The sequence below is a fragment of the Pogoniulus pusillus genome, chromosome 1 (assembly GCF_015220805.1).
Source record: "Pogoniulus pusillus isolate bPogPus1 chromosome 1, bPogPus1.pri, whole genome shotgun sequence".
NCBI lineage: Eukaryota > Metazoa > Chordata > Aves > Piciformes > Lybiidae > Pogoniulus > Pogoniulus pusillus.
Genome location: NC_087264.1, coordinates 21,752,277 through 21,770,045, shown reverse-complemented (window position 1 = coordinate 21,770,045; position 17,769 = coordinate 21,752,277). Strand labels below are relative to the sequence as shown.

The 17,769-nt window shown below is 49.7% G+C and overlaps 1 protein-coding gene across 5 annotated transcripts in view; it reads right to left on the bottom strand.

Annotated features, from left to right (window-relative positions):
• The window catches only part of ACTN1 (actinin alpha 1), a 123,195-nt gene that overhangs the window by 52,866 nt on the left and 52,560 nt on the right, over window positions 1–17,769 (bottom strand). For all 5 annotated transcript variants that reach the window (XM_064143690.1, XM_064143644.1, XM_064143673.1 and 2 more), the window contains exons 4-5: window positions 9,708–9,822; window positions 4,155–4,274 (exon numbers count right to left, since the gene is read on the bottom strand). In XM_064143690.1, coding sequence (XP_063999760.1) covers window positions 4,155–4,274; window positions 9,708–9,822 — 235 coding nt within the window. The remainder of the gene's footprint in view (window positions 1–4,154; window positions 4,275–9,707; window positions 9,823–17,769) is intronic.

Genomic DNA, 17,769 nt, shown 5'->3' with positions numbered 1-17,769 from the left:
GTAATGCTCAATAATGTGAGGGCAATATTAAAAGTCTAATACTCAGTATCTTCTGCCTGACTGTGCTTTTCCAAGTGTTCTTCCAAGAAAGGGTCTCTGCAAACATTGTCTGCACTTGCTCTACCATCAGCAGCTGTTGCCTGAAGAGCAGCAGCAAGTAGATCTGTGCCTGGGATTGCACTGTGTAAGGTCCTGCACCTGGGGAGGTGCAATCCCAAGCACAGCTCCAGGCAGGGTGAGGAATGGCTGAGAGCAGCCCTGAGGAAAAGGACCTGGGGGTCTGGGGTGGTGAAAAGCTCAACAGGAGCCTGCAGTGGGAGTGCAGCCCAGACAGCAACCCTGTGCTGGGCTGCAGCAAGAGCAGTGTGGGCAGCAGGGCAAGGGAGGGGATTCTGCCCCTTGGCTCTGCTCTCCTCACACCTCACCTGCAGTCCTGGGTGCAGTTCTGGAGCCCCCAACACAAGAGGGATGTGGAACTGTTGGAGTGAGTCCAGAGGAGGCCACAGAGATGCTCAGAGGGCTGCAGCAGCTCTGCTACAAGGACAGGCTATGAGAGTTGGGGCGCTGCAGCCTGAAGAAGGTTTTGAGGAGACCTTGGAGTGGGCTTCCAGTATCTGAAGGAGGGCTGGGGAGGGATTATTGACAAGGTCTGGGAATGACAGGACGAGGAGGAATGGGTTTAAACTGGCAGAGAGGAGATTTAGACCAGATGTTAGGAGGAAGTCCTTTCCAGCGAGGGTGGTGAGACACTGGCACAGGTTGCCCAGGGAGGCTGTGGCTGCTTCCTCCCTGGAGGTGTTCAAGGCCAAGTTGGATGAGGCCTTGAGCAGCCTGCTCTAGTGGGAGGTGTCCCTGCCTACAGCCGGGGGTTGGAGCTGGATGATCCTTGAGACCCCTTCCAAACTAGACCATTCTATGATTCTATATGTCATTAATGTGAGTTACAATCAACTGGGATCAGCTGCTGGCTGAAGCTGGTGAGGCATCTACAGCCATTGGATGCAAACTTTACACCAGTGATTGTGCTTCCACATGGCTCCCATTACTGTACCAAACACCACAAACAACATAGGCTAAAACTAGAATAATCTAGGATAGGCTAGGGCTGGGTGCTAGGTTGGACTGGATGAGCTTGGAAGTCTCTTCCAACCTGGTTAAGTCTATTCTATTCTAGTCTATTCTATTCTGTTTTATCTCACCCTTTTGCTTGATGGGCAGTTAAGGGCCTGGCAAATCTTCACTCCTTCAGAGCAAGACTGCATAGATGTGGCTTTTAAAATGCCACCACCTTTTTAAAATGGATCAGGTCATCTAAAGTTATCTTTATGCTGAACTGAGCCTCATCTAAGAAAGTGTCAATTTTCTGTGCACATTAGAGGTGCAGATGAAAAGAGCCTCAGGATCACATACCAGACCTATTCAATCTGTTAAATCCCAGCAGCATTAGACACCAATATGGAATCTATTACAGCAAAAGGCAGCTCTTGAGGTGTCAGATGACAGTGAGATTTAAGAGCAGGTGACAAAACCAATTGGAAGCTGCACTAGGCTAAAGCCTTCCTTGATCCAGATTTACACAGACCTGCTGGATGCCACAACTGCTTTGATCCTATGGACTTTGGCTAACAAAGATGTTTAGAACCATCTTGAACTGTTAACAGTCAAATATGGTTGTGAAAAGCAGCTCTTAACCCTCGTTGCTTGTTTTATTTGCTTAGTTCATGCTTCATTTAACACGGACATGGAATATGTCCTGCACTCCTGTGGAGTGTAGGAAGTCCTCTTCAGCTCTGGTTCTTGCTCACTGGGACATGGCTGCAGAGTTTGGCAGAGGGATCTTTATTTGATGAAATGTGAGCTAAATGCCACAAAAACATTCTTGCTGGCTTTAACTCTGATCAAGCACAAGGCTTCATAAGTCTTTAGCTGAGCTGAGAGTCTCTCTGAAACTTATTTTTAACCACAGAGGAAAAAAATCTAAACACCCTAAAAAAGCCAGGACTGATCACAGAACCATAGAATCAACCAGGTTGGAAGAGAGCTCCAAGATCATCCACTCCAACCTAGCACCCAGCCCTAGACAATCAACCAGACCATGGCACTAAGTGCCTCATCCAGGCTTTGCTTCAACACCTCCAGACCTCCTTTCCATAGGATGGGCACATCTTGGAGATGTCTTCAAACAGTATGCCTGAAAGGCCAGTACTGGGGACAGTGTGTTCATACTGCTCTGACCTCTTGGACTAAGAGGCAGGGCTCAACCCTGCAGCCCCACAACTGTCCCAGAGGAGGAATACTCATCCAGAACTGTACCACAGGCTCATTTCCTGGCTCTGTCATGAGTCCCCCTGGAGAAACCATGCATTTCCATCTGTAAGATGGAGATAAAAGCCTCCCTCATTTTCCGTGGTCACTGTAAAGACAAACCTAGGAAAAACACAGCAGCAGAGTGTCTCCACAGCAACAGTGACAACATAAGCCCGCAGGCAGGAATCACACACAGATCCAAAACAGAAGAAAAGAAGGGTCATGACAGCACAATGCAGACAAGACAACAAGTTGTTAAGGGTCACAAAAAGCAAGCTACTCCCTTAGCTCCAAGCTCTTCTGGGTCTCAGGTGACATATCTGTAAAACACCTACCATCTCTGCCAAAAAGGCAAAAGTCCTACACAACTCCCTGCTGCCTGCTTGATCCACAAGTTCATCCTGAGGGCACCCCTGGTGCTGCCACCAGGCTCTCCACACGAGAATCTGCACACAAGGAGAGGCAGGCTTCCGCCTAGAGCTCCCGGTTTGATGGGATGCACGAGAAGCCTGAGAACACTGACTGCACTTGGGTTTGACCTGTAGGATGTCCTATGGCAAGAGCATCTTTGCCAGCAGCTCTGCAGCAAGCTAAATGCAAGCATCTGTTACGATTCAGTTGAGACTTTCCTTCATCCAATAAAGAAAAGCCTCAATTAATCTGTTTCTGCCACTGCTCAGTGTTTTCCTTAATTCATGGGAGCCAGGGGAAAAGCAGAAGGACCCCACCAATAAGCCTGAGTGGGAATCAGGTATGGCATCTTGGTATGAAGGTGGGATGTAAATCCAGAGGTAAGGCTTAACACATAGAATGGTTTTAGGTTGGAAGGGAGCTCAAAGCTCAGCCAGTTCCAACTCCCCTGCCATAGGCAGGGACACCTCCCACTAGAACAGGTCGCTCAAGGCCTCATCCAACCTGGCCTTGAACACCTCCAGCGAGGTTGTGGAGCACAGAAGCACACAATATGACCTAAGATCACATTCTGTGCTTTTGTGCTCCACAGCCTCCCTGGGCAACCTGTGCCAGTGTCTCACCACCCTTACTGCAAACAACTTCTTCCTAACATCCACTTTCAATCTCCCCTCTGCCACTTAAAACCCATTCCTCCTCCTCCTGTCCTTACAAAACCTTGTCAGTAGTCTCTTTCCAGCCCTCCTATAGCCCCCTTCAGATGCTGGAAGGCCACTCCAAGGTCTCCTCAAAGCCTTCTTGTCTCCAGGCTGCAGAGCCCCAACTCTCTCAGCCTGTCCTTAGAGCAGAGCTGCTGCAGCCCTCTCAGCATTTTGGTGGCCTCCTCTGGACTCACTCCAACACTTCCATGTCCTTCTTGTGTTGGGGGCTCCAGAACTGCACCCAGGACTGAGGTGGGGTGTGAGGAGAGCAGAGCCAAGGGGCAGAATCCTCTCCCTTGCCCTGCTGCCCACACTGCTCTTGCTGCAGCCCAGCACAGGGTTGCTGTCTGGGCTGCACTCACACTGCAGGCTCCTGTTGAGCTTTGCACCACCCCAGAACCCCAGGTCCTTTTCCTCAGGGCTGCTCTCAGCCATTTCCCACCCAGCCTGGAGCTATGCTCGCAGTGACCCAGGTGCAGGACCTTACACCTGGCCTTGTTAAATGTCATGAGGTTGGCCTGGGCACACCTCTCCAGCCTGTCCAGGTCCCTCTGGCTGGATGCCTGCCCTCTAGCAAGTCGACTGTGCCACACAACATCTCCTTTTTATCTCTGTGGCTTATTCTACAAGGACATGGTAGGGCAGGGAGGCCTGAAGGGAGATGACAGGCAGCCATGTGGGTAAAGCAACAACTAAGCACAGCTTGGGCTCAGACAGAGCAGCTGATTTCCTTACCTTCTGCTCCAATGGACACTAGCTTGACTCCTTTGCTGGCAATGAAATCCAAGGCCTTGTTGACGTTGGATATCTTGTGCACTCGCATTTTGCCTCTTTCAGGTTTAGCCAAACGTTCACCTAACAAGAAAAGAGGGGAAAAAAAAGTATAACAAAACAACAAATCTTCCCTGATGAGTGTTTCCCCAAGCTGAAAGCTCCTGCTGCTCATCCAGGCAGAGGACAGACCACCTTGCATTCTTCCTTGACAGTAAATAGTGCCTTTTTGGTTACATCCCAGATAATTCAGTAACGGAGGAACTATTGGTACTGAGTCCCTTTCTGCAGCAGGTTGTGATGGTTTGGGTGTTACCTGTCCTGTCCCCCCACTTTGGAAAATCACCCAGGCTAGACTCAGTCAATCTGCAAATTGAGCAATGAAGCTTTATATTCACAGGCTCACAGGATGTTAAGGGGTTAGAAGGGACCCAAGGAGATGATCCAGCCCAACCCTCCTGCCACAGCAGGACAATACTATCTAACACAGATCACACAGGAACACATCCAGACAGGCCTTAAAAGGCTCCAGAGCCTCCACAATCTCTCTGGGCAGCCTGTGCCAGGGCTCTGGGACCCTTCCAGGAAAGAAGTTCCCCCTTGTGTTGAGCCAGAACCTCTTCTGCTGCAGCTTACACCCATTGCTGCTTGTCCTATCCCAGGGAGCAGTGAGCAGAGCCTGTCCCCCCCTCCGACCCTCAGCCCTCAGATATTTATAAACATTTATCAAATCCCCTCTCAGTCTTCTCTTCTCCAGACTAAAAATATTCACAGCTTAGCACAATATCCAAGCAGGTATTTACAATCTATACAGCTATAGACAGCTATAGACAAGGTAAAAAGTCATACAGAAACACAACAGCCCTCCCAGAAACCAGAGTCCCCAGGAGGGGCTCCCAACCACCCTTCAACGTTCTTTCCACCCCTCTACCTTACCCCAGACTTTGCCTTATGTTCAAAGATGAGTTTGGAGGGTTGGCCAGGGGGGTTAGGAAGCAGAAGGGTTAGTCACACAGACAGCAGGTTAGGTTAGAGAGAGAAGTTCATGCAGCCCCAGAGCCCAGAGAGCAACTCCATTATCTTCATTTATGTTCTTGTTCTTACCCATCTCAGCAAGCCTATGAGTGCAGCAGACATCAGCATTGATTCCTTTGCACAGCCTATATTCTTATTCTTCTCACCTAAATATTCCAGCTAGCCTCAAAGTAGCAGAGAGGTGGAAAGATCCTTCAAAACAACACCTAAGACAGACTGTGGAACTAACTTCTGTACTGCAAATAATGATGCCCAGAAACAGCACAAACTGCCTCCCCCACAAAGGCAGGTGAGGAGATCCCCTCCAGCATTTATGGACCACAATTTGCAAGGCAAATCTCTCCTTCTTGGAACTCCTTCTAATCAAATACAACAGTGATCTTTTATCTTGCCTCTTTTGCCTTCCCTCTCTCTAATCTCTTCACCAAACAGCTGTAAATGCCGACATCAGGAAATAAAACCATTTCTTTGGCAAGTGGCTTTATAACCATGAGGACTCTCACCTCAACTCCTTCTCATTTCACATCTGGTGTACTGCTAACTCCATGCAATGGTCTCTTATTCTGCAGTGGTATACACTTAAAATGTTTATACTGAGGGAGAAAAAGACAATCAGCCTAGCTCTGAGGTGAGAGCAGGTAAACCTCTGGCAGAAATGAGTCTTAAGGCAAACAATAGCTCCTGACTGGAAATAAGGCTGGAAGACTCTGAAATGCAATTTCTTGGTCTTCTTTATTTGAAAGAGTTGCATGAAGAGCAGTCATGGCCTTCTGGACAGCCTGCCTCAAACTACATTTAGAATCATAGAATCAGTCAGGGTGGAAGGGACCACAAGGATCACCCAGTTCCAACCCCCCTGCCAGGGGCAGGGACACCCTACCCTAGAGCAGGCTGCCCACAGCCTCAGCCAGCCTGGCCTTAAACACCTCCAGGGATGAGGCTTCCACCACCTCCTTGGGCAACCCAGTCCAGGCTCTCACCACTCTCATGATGAACAACTTCTTCCTAACATCCAGTCTGATCCTACCCATTTCTAGCTTTGCTCCATTCCCTCCAGTCTTGTCACTCCCTCACAGCCTAAAAAGTCCCTCCCAACTTTTTTGTAGCCCCCTTCAGATCCTGCAAGGCCACAAGAAGGTCACCTGGGAGCCTCCTCTTCTGCAGCCTGTACAGTCCCAACTCTTTCAGTCTGTGCTCACAGCAGAGCTGCTGCAGCCCTCTGAGCATCCTCCTGGCCCTGCTCTGGACATGCTCCAGCACTTCAGAATACAAAATAGAAAATGCAAACATGTTTTGCAATTTGAGAACCAAGCAAACAAAAAGGTTATGATATAATTAAAAAGAGATCAAATGGGCAAATCCAGGCAAGTAACTGGTCACCTGAGCTATTGAAGTCCAAAAGTTTCCTGCTAGGTCTTAAACCTGAAACATTGAAGTCACTGCAAGGTGATTTGCATCTTTTATTTGAGGCTTAGGGTGAACCAGAAAAGCACTTTTTAATGAATTCTTTTTCGTACTGAGTGGTTTGTTTCCTAACAAAGGAGTGAGGAAAAGCTAAAAGGGATAAAAATTATTTATCTCTGTAATCACACCCTATAAAGAAAAAAAACAGTCTGGAAATTAAAGTCCTTTAAAAGTGTTTTAGTGATTAGTGGAGAGGACAGACTAAGGGAGCTGGTGATGTGCAGCCTGCAGAAGAGGAGGCTCAGGGCAGAGCTCATTGCTGTCTACAACTCCCTGAAGGGAGGCTGTAGCCAGGTGGGGTTGGGCTCTTCTCCCAGACAAGCAGCAACAGAACAAGGGGACACAGTCTCAAGCTGTGCCAGGGCAGGTCTAGGCTGGATGTTAGGAGGAAGTTGTTGTCAGAGAGAGTGATTGGCATTGGAATGGGCTGCCCAGGGAGGTGGTGGAGTCACCGTGCCTGGAGGTGTTGAAGCCAAGCCTGGCTGGGGCACTTAGTGCCATGGTCTGGTTGATTGTCTAGGGCTGGGTGCTAGGTTGGGCTGGCTGAGCTTGGAGGTCTTTTCCAATCTGCTTGATTCTATGATTCTATTCTATGACTATGAGCCATCCAAAGACTTGTCCTCATTGCAGGTGATCAGTGGGAAGCATGGCAGGATCATATGGGTGAGTCCAGCAGGAGACTCCTTGCCCTCACAGCTGATTCCATGATTGTTCTGTGATTAGCTCTCGAGCTTAAGAATAATACCAGACTCACTCTCCAAACAAAGCACTGATGCCTGACAAGCTGAATAAAAAGATGTATTTGTGGCACTGCCTCCATCCTAGGATTAAAAAAAAAACCCAAACAAATCTCTTTTAGTTTAATGGAGCCTCAAGTACATGTCCTGGCACATTACTTTCTTCTTCCATTTGAATAATGCTTGTGGTGCTAAATATAAGTGGGCACATTCTTGGTGACAGCTTCACAATGACATTTTTACATGTAGTATCACAATGGACTTGAGGGGAACTTATGCTGCCCAGTGCCAACAAATGGCTTGAGCCAGCTACAAACAAAGAAAAAGCACACCCCAAAACATTTTCTTCAGTTCATGTGACTGTAAGTTAGCCTTGCAGAAGGGTGGGGGATTAAAAAGAGAAGGGATTCTGTTTCAGCTGGCAGAGCAAGCTGAGCCAACTCACCTTGTGCCCGCTTGTACACTGCCAACACATGGGAGACTCTCTGAACTGCTCTGCCCTGGGGCTGGGGAGAGCAGGATTCTTCCCTCTGACAGCAATGAGATCCTCTAGCAATTGATAGTGCTGGCACACCTGGGCTCTTCCTCTCTCAAATACCACAGTAGGATAATTGTTTCAGAATCATTCTGAGTGGAACTGAAAAAGCCCCCAAACCCAATGGCTATTTCCTTCAGACTTGGACTTTATTACAACTGGATAAAAGCATCACTTGCTTCCAAGCCATACATTATTAATAGTGTAGACTGAGAAAGGAGAAGCCTGATAGAAATATGTTCAGCTTTCAGCTATGTGCATCATCACTTCATGGTCCTGCACCTGGGTGGATGCAATCCCAAGCACAACTCCAGGCTGGGTGGGAAATGGCTGAGAGCAGCCCTGAGGAAAAGGACCTGGGGGTCTGGGGTGCTGAAAAGCTCAACAGGAGCCTGCAGTGGGAGTGCAGCCCAGACAGCAACCCTGTGCTGGGCTGCAGCAAGAGCAGTGTGGGCAGCAGGGCAAGGGAGGGGATTCTGCCCCGTGGCTCTGCTCTCCTCATACCCCACCTGCAGTCCTGGGTGCAGTTCTGGAGCCCCCAGCACAAGCAGGACATGGAAGTGTTGGAGTGAGTCCAGAGGAGGCCACCAAGATGTTCAGAGGGCAGGAGCACCTCTCCTACGAGGACAGGCTGAGAGAGTTGGGGCTCTGCAGCCTGCAGAAGAGAAGGCTTCCAGGAGACCTTGGAGTGGCCTTGCAGTATCTGACTGGAACCTACAGGAAGGCTGGAAAGAGACTATTGACAAGGTCTTGTAACGACAGGACGAGGAGGAATGGGTTTAAACTGGCAGAGGGGAGATTGAAAGTGGATGTTGGGAAGAAGTTGTTTGCAGTAAGGGTGGTGAGACACTGGCACAGGTTGCCCAGGGAGGTTGTGGAGCACAGAAGCACAGAATGTGATCTTAGCCAGTTCCAACCACCTGCCATAGGCAGGGACACCTCTCTCTAGGACAGGTCACTAAAGGACTATTCCAACCTGACCCCAAACACCTCCAGGGAGGTTGTGGCGCGCAGAAGCACCCAATGTGATCAAAGATCACATTCTGTGCTTTTGTGCTCCACAACCTCCCTGGGCAACCTGTGCCAGTGTCTCACCACCCTCACTCCAAAGAAGCCTTCCCTAACACCTAGTTTGAATCTCCCCTCTGCCACTTTAAACCCTTTCCTCCTCCTCCTGCCATTACAAGACCTTGTCAATAGTCCCTCCCCAGCCTTCCTGTACCTCCTTCAGATACTGGAAGGTCACTCCAAGGTCTCCTGGAAGCCTTCTCTTCTCCAGGCTGAAGAGCCCCAGTTCTTGTAGCCTGTCCTCAGAGCAGAGCTGCTGCAGCCCTCTGAGCATCTTGGTGGCCTCCTCTGGACTGGTTCTAACATTTCCATGTCCTTTTTCTTTTGGGAGCTCCAGAACTGCACCCAGGACTGCAGGTGGGGTGTGAGGAGAGCAGAGCCAAAGGGCAGAATCCCCTCCCTTGCCCTGCTGCACACACTGCTCTTGCTGCAGCCCAGCACAGGGTTGGTTGTCTGGGCACACTGCTGGCCGTCTGGGCACACTGTTGGCTGTCTGGGCAATGCTGGTGGGTGTTTGGTTTTGGTATTTTGTAAGTCTGAAAGCAGATGTTCTTATAGTCCTGGAAAATCTGCAGCACTACAGCCCTTGCCGTAGCTATTCTGCAAGAAAAGCGGAGGGTGTTTTTCAGGACAGAGACCTTCAGGACACCTGAGAGAACCACACAGAACCTCTCTCACCTGAAATGACTTCCAGAAGTAACATGAGCTTAAGACCATCCCTGAAATCTTCCTCTATGTTCTCAATCTGTGTCCCAGCCTTGCGAAGGTGAGAGTTACACCATGCTGTAAATGTCTGAAACACAAGAAAGAAAGAAAGAAAAAAAGCAGTCAGTAATCTTCACAGAATCACAGTGTCAGGGGCTGGAAGGGACCTCCAAAGCTCATAGAATCACAGAATCAGTCAGGGTTGGAAGGGATCTCAAGCATCATAGAATCAAGCAGGTTAAATTTAGGCTTGAGGTGAGGAGAAAGTTCTTCACTGAGAGAGTGATTGGCTACTGGAATGGGCTGCCCGGGGGGGTGGTGGAGTCACCGTCCCTGGAGCTGTTCAAGGCAAGATTGGACGTGGCACTTGGTGCCATGGTCTAGCCTTGAGAATTGTGGTAAAGGGTTGGACTTGATGATCTGTGAGGTCTCTTCCAAACTTGGTGATACTGTGATACTGTGGAAGAGACGTCCAAGCTCATCCAGTCCAACCTAGCACCCAGCCCTAGCCAATCAACCAGACCATGACACTGAGTGCCCCATAGAGGCTTTGCTTGAACACCTCCATGGATGGTGACTTCACCATCTCCCTGTTCTAGTGGGAGGTGTCCCTGCCTATGGTGGAGGGTTCAAACTAGATGATCTTTGAGGTCCATTCCAACCTAAACCATTCTATGAGGCAGAAAGCAAGACATTATCACCACCACACTGCATTAAACCCCTGTGCCCCTGGGTAGCCCATTCCAATGCCAATCACTCTCTCTGACAACAACTTCCTCCCAATATCCAGCCTGAACCTGCCCTGGCACAACTTGAGACTCTGTCCTCTTGTTCTGATGCTTGGTGCCTGGCAGAAGAGCCCAACCCCACCTGGCTACAGCCTCCCTTCAGGTAGCTGTAGACAGCAATGAGCTCTGCCCTGAGCCTCCTCCAGGCTGAGCATCCCCAGCTTCCTGAGTTTCTCCTCACAGGGCTCTGCTCCAGCCCCCCACCAGCCTTGGTGCCCTTCTCTGGACACGTTTCAGTACCTCAACATCCTTCTTAAACTGAGGGGTCCAGATCTGGACACAGAACTCAAGGTGTGGCCTAATAAACACTGAGCACAGGGGAAGAATAACCTCCCTGGTCCTGCTGGCCACAGTATTCCTCCTACATAGTTACCTAGCTACCAGATAAAGATCTCTCTGGAGACTTGGAAGGATAGGGAGAAAAGAGAACAAATTAACCTTGCTGCTTACTTTTAAAGTGTTTGCAGCATTATGGCATTGAATTGGTTATGCTGGGCGCTAGGTTGGACTGGCTGAGCTTGGAGGTCTCTTCCAACCTGGTTGACTCTATGATTGTATGAATTAGGATATCCAGGAGCAACCAGTTCATCCCCTGGGATGGATCTTGGTCTTTGCAGTGTCCTTAGGAAACCTGTGATAACCTGGAACCCATCAAACCATGAGGCCACCTTCCTCCCTGCCAAGTGAAGCAGTAAATGCTTTCTGAATAACGATGCTATCACCCAGCTCAGCAGAAGTGCAGCTCCTAGAAATGATAAAAGCAAGCATTACTTAGCAACACTAAGTGTCTTCCACAGTCCTAATCGGCCACTGCCTGAAGAATGGATCACTGCAGCCACCTCAACAATGGAAATTAGAGCCACTCTGTAATTAGTGATACTACACACACGGCTGCAGCAATACCCACTGGAAGCGCAGGAGGAACTGAGGTCCAACCTACAGTACAGTCAGTGGCTCTCAAGTCGAGCAAGACTCTTTTGGAAAGGCCTTCTGGCCTCATCCAGGCTTTGCCTGAACAGCTCCAGGGACAGCGACTCCACCACCTCCTTGGGCAGCCCATTCCAATGCCAATCACTCTCTCTGACAACAACTTCCTCCTAACATCCAGCCTAGACCTGCTCTGCCACAACTTGAGACTGTATCTTCACTGTGTGATAACCTGAGACTGTGTCCCCTCGTTCTGCTGCTGGGTGCCTGGCAGAAGAGCCCAACCCCACCTGGCTACAGCCTCCCTTCAGGGAGCTGCAGACAGCAATGAGGCCTGCTGTGAGCCTCCTCTTCTGCAGGCTGCACACCCCCAGCTCCCTCTGCCTCTCCTCACAGGGCTGTGCTCCAGGCCCCTCCCCGGCCTTGCTGCCCTTCTCTGGGCACGTTCAAGCACACTCAAGCACCTCATCAGCATCCTCCTCATCTTTGGTAAGCAGTCAAATCAGGATCCTTGAGCTAGTGACTTGCCCAGCGTTACATTATAAAACGTGCTGACATGAGGAGGAAGCCTGGGGTGGAACTCCCAGGCCACCAGACCATGCTTTTATTTCTTGTATGAGTTCCCTACTGCCCTTTCATCTTTCTTTTCCACCAGCCCAAAGCAGATAAGAAAGCTCTGCTTTAAATCAGGGATAATCCCAGTATGGCTAAACTGGGCATCTGTTTCCAAATGCTGAAGACTGATCAGGTGACCAGGTCAGAGTTTCTAAGAGACATGGATGAAATTTAAAGTAAACTATGAATCTTACAAGTCATGGGTTACTCTAAAGCCTGGCAGGAGAACCACAGCAATGAGATTATTTGCTGCAAGAGTCACCTAGCATAGTGCTGGGTGGAAAACTGAGTCCCAAGGCCAGCACTCCATCTTCTCTGCTGGAGACATCTCCATCACATCATGGTCTCTGACACCCTGAAGGCAGACGACTGCCCATCAGTGGCAGAGCTGACATACCAGTCCTCAATGACACAGACAATGAAGGGTTAATAAAGAGTGTATAGGCAGCTCCCACTAGACACAGGCTCACAGGATGTCAGGGGTTGGAAGGGACCAAAAGAGATCATCCAGTCCAACCCCCCTGCCACAGCAGGACCATACAATCTATCCCAGGGCACACAGGAACACATCCAAAAAGGCTCCAGAGAAGGAGACTCCACAACCTCTCTGGGGAGCCTGTGCCAGTGCTCTGGGACCCTTACAGGAAAGAAGTTCCTCATGGTGTTGAGCTGGAACCTCTGTGCTGCAGCTTCCATCCATTGCTGCTTGTCCTATCCCAGGGAGCAGTGAGCAGAGCCTGTCCCCTCCCTCCTGATCCCCAGCCCTCAGATAGTTATAGACATTGATTAAATCCCCTCTCAGTCTTCTCTTCTGCAGACTAAGCAGCCCCAGGTCCCTGAGCTTCTCATCAGGCAGTGCTCCAGTCCCCTCATCATCATCTTAGCCCTCTGCTGGACCCTCTCCAGCAGATCCCTGTCCCTCTTCAACTGAGAAGCCCAAAACTGAAGGCAGTATTCAAGATGAGGTCTCACCAGAGCAGAGGGGGAGGAGAACCTCCCTTGATCTGCTGGACACACTCTTCCTAATACAGCCCAGGATCCCCTTGGCCTTCTTGGCCACAAGGGCACATTGCTGTGCCATGGGTAACTTGTTAGCCACCAGCACCCCCAGGTCCCTCTCCACAGGGCTGCTCTCCAGCAGATCACCTCCCAGCCTGTCCTGGTGCAGTTTATTATTCCTCCCCAGGTGCAGGACTCTGCCCTTGTCCTTGCTGAACCTCCTTTGGTTCCTCTGTGTCCAGCTCAGTCTGTCCAGGTCTCCCTGAATGGCTGCACAGCCTGCAGCTGCATCGCACTACGCAGCTATTTCCTCAAGGTACCCCTCAGGTCTTACATGAACTCCAATAAGCATAATAGCAGAAGCAGCAGAAGGGTGTATGGGAACAGCAGCAACCAGCAGCTCCGTGTGGATGCATCAGACCATTTTACATGACAGCTGGATTAGGAATGCTATTAATGATTGCCAGGGGATTCACAAAGTATATTCTTCACAGGCCAACCCAGAGCAACATCCATCAAAACATAATCGTCAGAAAACAGCTTTATGTTGCTGCATATACTACACAAGACTAAAATACCTTCTTGCTTCCCAGTAGTAAGTTAGAAGGAGATTTGATAGGCAGGCAAGAGAAGGCTGGAGAAGTGTGGCAGAAGTGTTGGGAGCCCAGAAGAAAAGGGAGAGCTGAAATTTCTACTGTCTGCTGCGTCATGCAATCCTGGCAACCCTGTTTGGAGCCATTTTTACTGACTTGGCTTCCTGCATCTGCACAGGATCCTTTTTGTTATTCTAGGAAACCTCTGGAAACCAACCCGCTTGCCCCATCCACCTTCTGGGCAACGCAGCCGCTCCTCCCCACACCCTGAGTCACAGCCAGCGGTGGCAGCTGGCTCAGGGCAGCCACTAAGCCCTGCTGCTGCGCTGCCTGTCACCAGCAAACAAGCCTTCCAAAGTGGAAAGGATGTTGAGAGCAGCCAGCCTCATCCTTCTGGCACAGGCTGAGCCCTGGAAGCAGCTAGACAAACCCCTCCACCGCGCTCCACAACACCTGTGTTTGCTGGGGTGAGGTGAGGCACACAGCAGTTCAGAGGGCAGAAGCAAATGCCTTGCCAGGTGGGAAGCACTGCTTCCTCAGTTGAGTTCAAACCCTGCTCTGAAGCAGCAGATGTGCTTCCCTGCTGCCTGCAGATGCACACGACCTGGAGATTGTTCTCCCACATAACCCTGTCTCAAAGAGAAGGAAACAAACACTCTGTTAATCTTGAGGCTTATGGAAATTTAGGAGGGCTGGAAAATTACTTACTCTTAAATCACAGCACAAACCCACCCCATCAGCTGCGTGTGCTCCACACAAATGTCACACCATCAATTTTCCATGGTAAATGCACAAGAGGGGAAAACAGAGACATGTTTCTTGGCCCTTGGATCTTTCCATATCTTCTACTCCTAACTTCATTTTGGATTGCTAGGACACTCCTGCAGGTCTGCCTTTTGTTCAGTCTTCACAGAGGAGGCTGCCCGGCGAGGGCACACAAATGCATTTGCATCACATGCACCACTTACTCATCACTGCTCATCTCAGACTGCAGAAGAGAAGGCTTCCAGGAGGCCTTGGAGGGGCCTGTCAGTATTTGACAAGGGCTACAGGAGAGCTGGGGAGAGACTATTGACAAGGTCTTGTGATGACAGGACAAGGGGGAATGGGTTTCAAGTGGCAGAGGGGAGATTCAAACTGGAGGTTAGGAAGAAGTTCTCTGCAGTGAGGGTGGTGAGACACTGGCACAGGTTGCCCAGGGAGGTTGTGGAGCTCCACAACCTCCCTGGAGGTGTTCAGGACCAGGTTGGATGAGTCCCTGAGCAACCTGTTCTAGTGGGAGGTGTCCCTGCCTATGGCAGGGGGCTGCAACTAGATGAGCCTTGAGCTCCCTTCCAACCTAAAGCATTCTATGATTCTATTATTGCTCTCCATGTTCCTTACTAGATTCATAGAATAGTCTGGGTTGGAAGGAACCTCCAAATGTCATCTAGTCTAACCCCTTTTACAGTAAGCAGGGGCATCCTCAACTAGGTCAGTTTGCCCAGAGCCCTGTCGAGCCTCCCATCTCCAAGGACGTGGTCCCCAACCACCTCTCCAGGCAACCCAGCCCATTTGTAGTTTTCATTTTCTATACCCCAACTTCATCAGCAAGATCCCAGACACTGAGGTTAGCTCTGGCTATTTGTGTGCTGGGTGCTGCACAAACAATAAGGCCTTCACATTCTACCACAATATGGCATGTCAGATAACAAGCACAGTAACAAAAGTCACTAAAAGTAAGCAAACAAGATTAACTGTTCTGCTGCCACAGCATATCAGGCAGGATTACTGTTAGGGTAACCTCTACAAGCCTACCTGCACATAGAAACATAGAATCAACCAGGTTGGAAGAGACCTCCAAGATCATCCAGTCAACCAGAACATGGCACTAAGTGCCTCATCCAGGCTTTGCTTCAACACCTCCAGGGACGGTGAGCACCTCTGTTATGAGGAGAGACTGAAAGAGTTGGGGCTGTGCAGTCTGGAGAGGAGAAGGCCCCCAGGTGACCTTCTTGTGGCCTTCCAGGATCTGAAGTGAGCTACAAGAAAGCTGGGGAGGGACTTTTTAGGCTGTCAGGGAGTGATAGGACTGAGGGGAATGGAGCAAAGCTGGAAATGGGTAGATTCAGATTGGATGTTAGGAAGTTCTTCAGCATGAGGGTGGTGAGAGCCTGGCATGGGTTGCCCAGGGAGGTGGTTGAAGCCCCATCCCTAAACGTGTTTAAGGGCAGGCTGGATGAGGCTGTAGCCAGCCTGATCTAGTGTGATGTGTCCCTGCCCATGGCATGTGAGTTGGAACTGGCTGATCCTTGTGGTCCCTTCCAACCCTGACTGATTCAATCAACTTGGAAGCATATTCATTTTCCTTGATGAAAATACCTAATTTTCCCCCTTGAATCTCTCTTGCAGTCCTCTGCTCACCATAAAGCTCCTTCTTAGAGAGGGACATCTTGGAACACTTTTTTTTAAGCACTGATATGACAACTGTCCCTGCTTCTTCAGAGCTAATTGTGTTAATCCTTGCCCAGGGATGCAGCAACTAAAACAAATAGCCAGGTGATTGCTAAAGGTCCTGCAGCCAAAGCTCTAATGAGACACCATCCTCCCAGCTGCACACCTGACCTTTGGCTCTCCCACTATTACATGTGCATACAACACACACACACACTCTGGCACCCTGCACTTCCCAAGCTCTTGCTTTAGTTCCTTAAAGACAGTGAACTCTTCCCTTCACATTGCCCTTTCCAATTTCAGTACCCTTCTGGTACCCAAGTGGCTCTGGCAGCCTGCCTTTGAAAACTGGGGAAGCAGGACAGTAAGTCAGCATTTTGTCAAGAATACTTCTGCTCAGAAATCGACAGCACTGAGCAGATCTGGAGAGCTCTCTGCTGCAAGAAAACAGCCATAAGGCACTGCAGCTGCTGAGCCATTTTAGCCATGTAAATGTCAAAGCTGCCACAGCTACATAAATGGCAAGCATTAAAAAAAGAAAGGGGCAGTTTTATCTCTTTGTGGCTGTAGTAGTGACACCTCAGCTTTATCTGACCTTTCCAGATGTTCCTTCATTCTCTCCCTGCTAAATCACTCTTGCATGCAGCTCTGCTTCTCATGGGTGAGTGTAAACCTTCTGATACAGCCAAGAGACTGCCATATTTGTGTAACAGCCCCAGAGCAGCTGTCACTAAGCCAGAGCAGTGCCACTCACCTCCTCTCCGACAGGAGAAAGATCTAAGGCAACCAAAGGAAGGATTCACTGGAGCACAGCCTTGCCAAGAACATTACCACCAGGCTCGAAGGGAAGCAGTGTTCACAGCCATCAAGGCACCCTCCTTCCTTGTGTTTATGCTGGGAGAGGAATTTTAAGCAATTATTCCAACACAGTTCTGCTACTTAGATGCATCCACAAAGGTATGGTTTGTCTTAGGATGGGGATGTAGCTGCTAGTACACAACTCTCAGCTTCACAGCACAGCTTTACGCTGTCTGCACATGTGCTACGTGAAGCGAGGTCATGAACAGGCTGGAAGCTTTGGGTGCTAGCCCACACCTTCTTCTAGTGCTGTAGGGGGAATGACAGGAAGACTCCCTTCCATCCACCAGAAAAGCAAGCAGGATATTCAAACAATGCATCACACCATGCACAGCTGGAAAACAAAATCAATTTATCCAGCTGCAAGTGCTGCTCCTCTGCTAGTGGCATGTTCAGGGCAGTGCACCTGTGCTTCTGACCGCACAACCAGGCTGCCAAATTCCCTGCCTGGCCTGACAGCAAACTCCCCATGCTGCCAGCTTGCTGCAACGCCAGACATGCCAGGATTGCCAAGACAGATCTGCTAACTCTTGCCACAAATTCTACTGCCCATTCCATGCTGCAAGGAATTTCATTCCAATGACATTATCCGGAGCAACAACTGAGGCACTCAGCTAACAATGACTAATGGTTTACTAAGAACAGGCAAGAAAACTGCTGCACACAACAGCTTTAAGCAACAGAGTTACAAATAAAACAGCTCCAGCTGCCCCAAAACAGGGATCCTTCCACCTCAGTAGTCTGGGAACTGAACATACTGTATCAAGTAAAGAGGATGCTAACCTGCAGTCACCACAAATTCCTCTCTCTTGCTCTTGAATA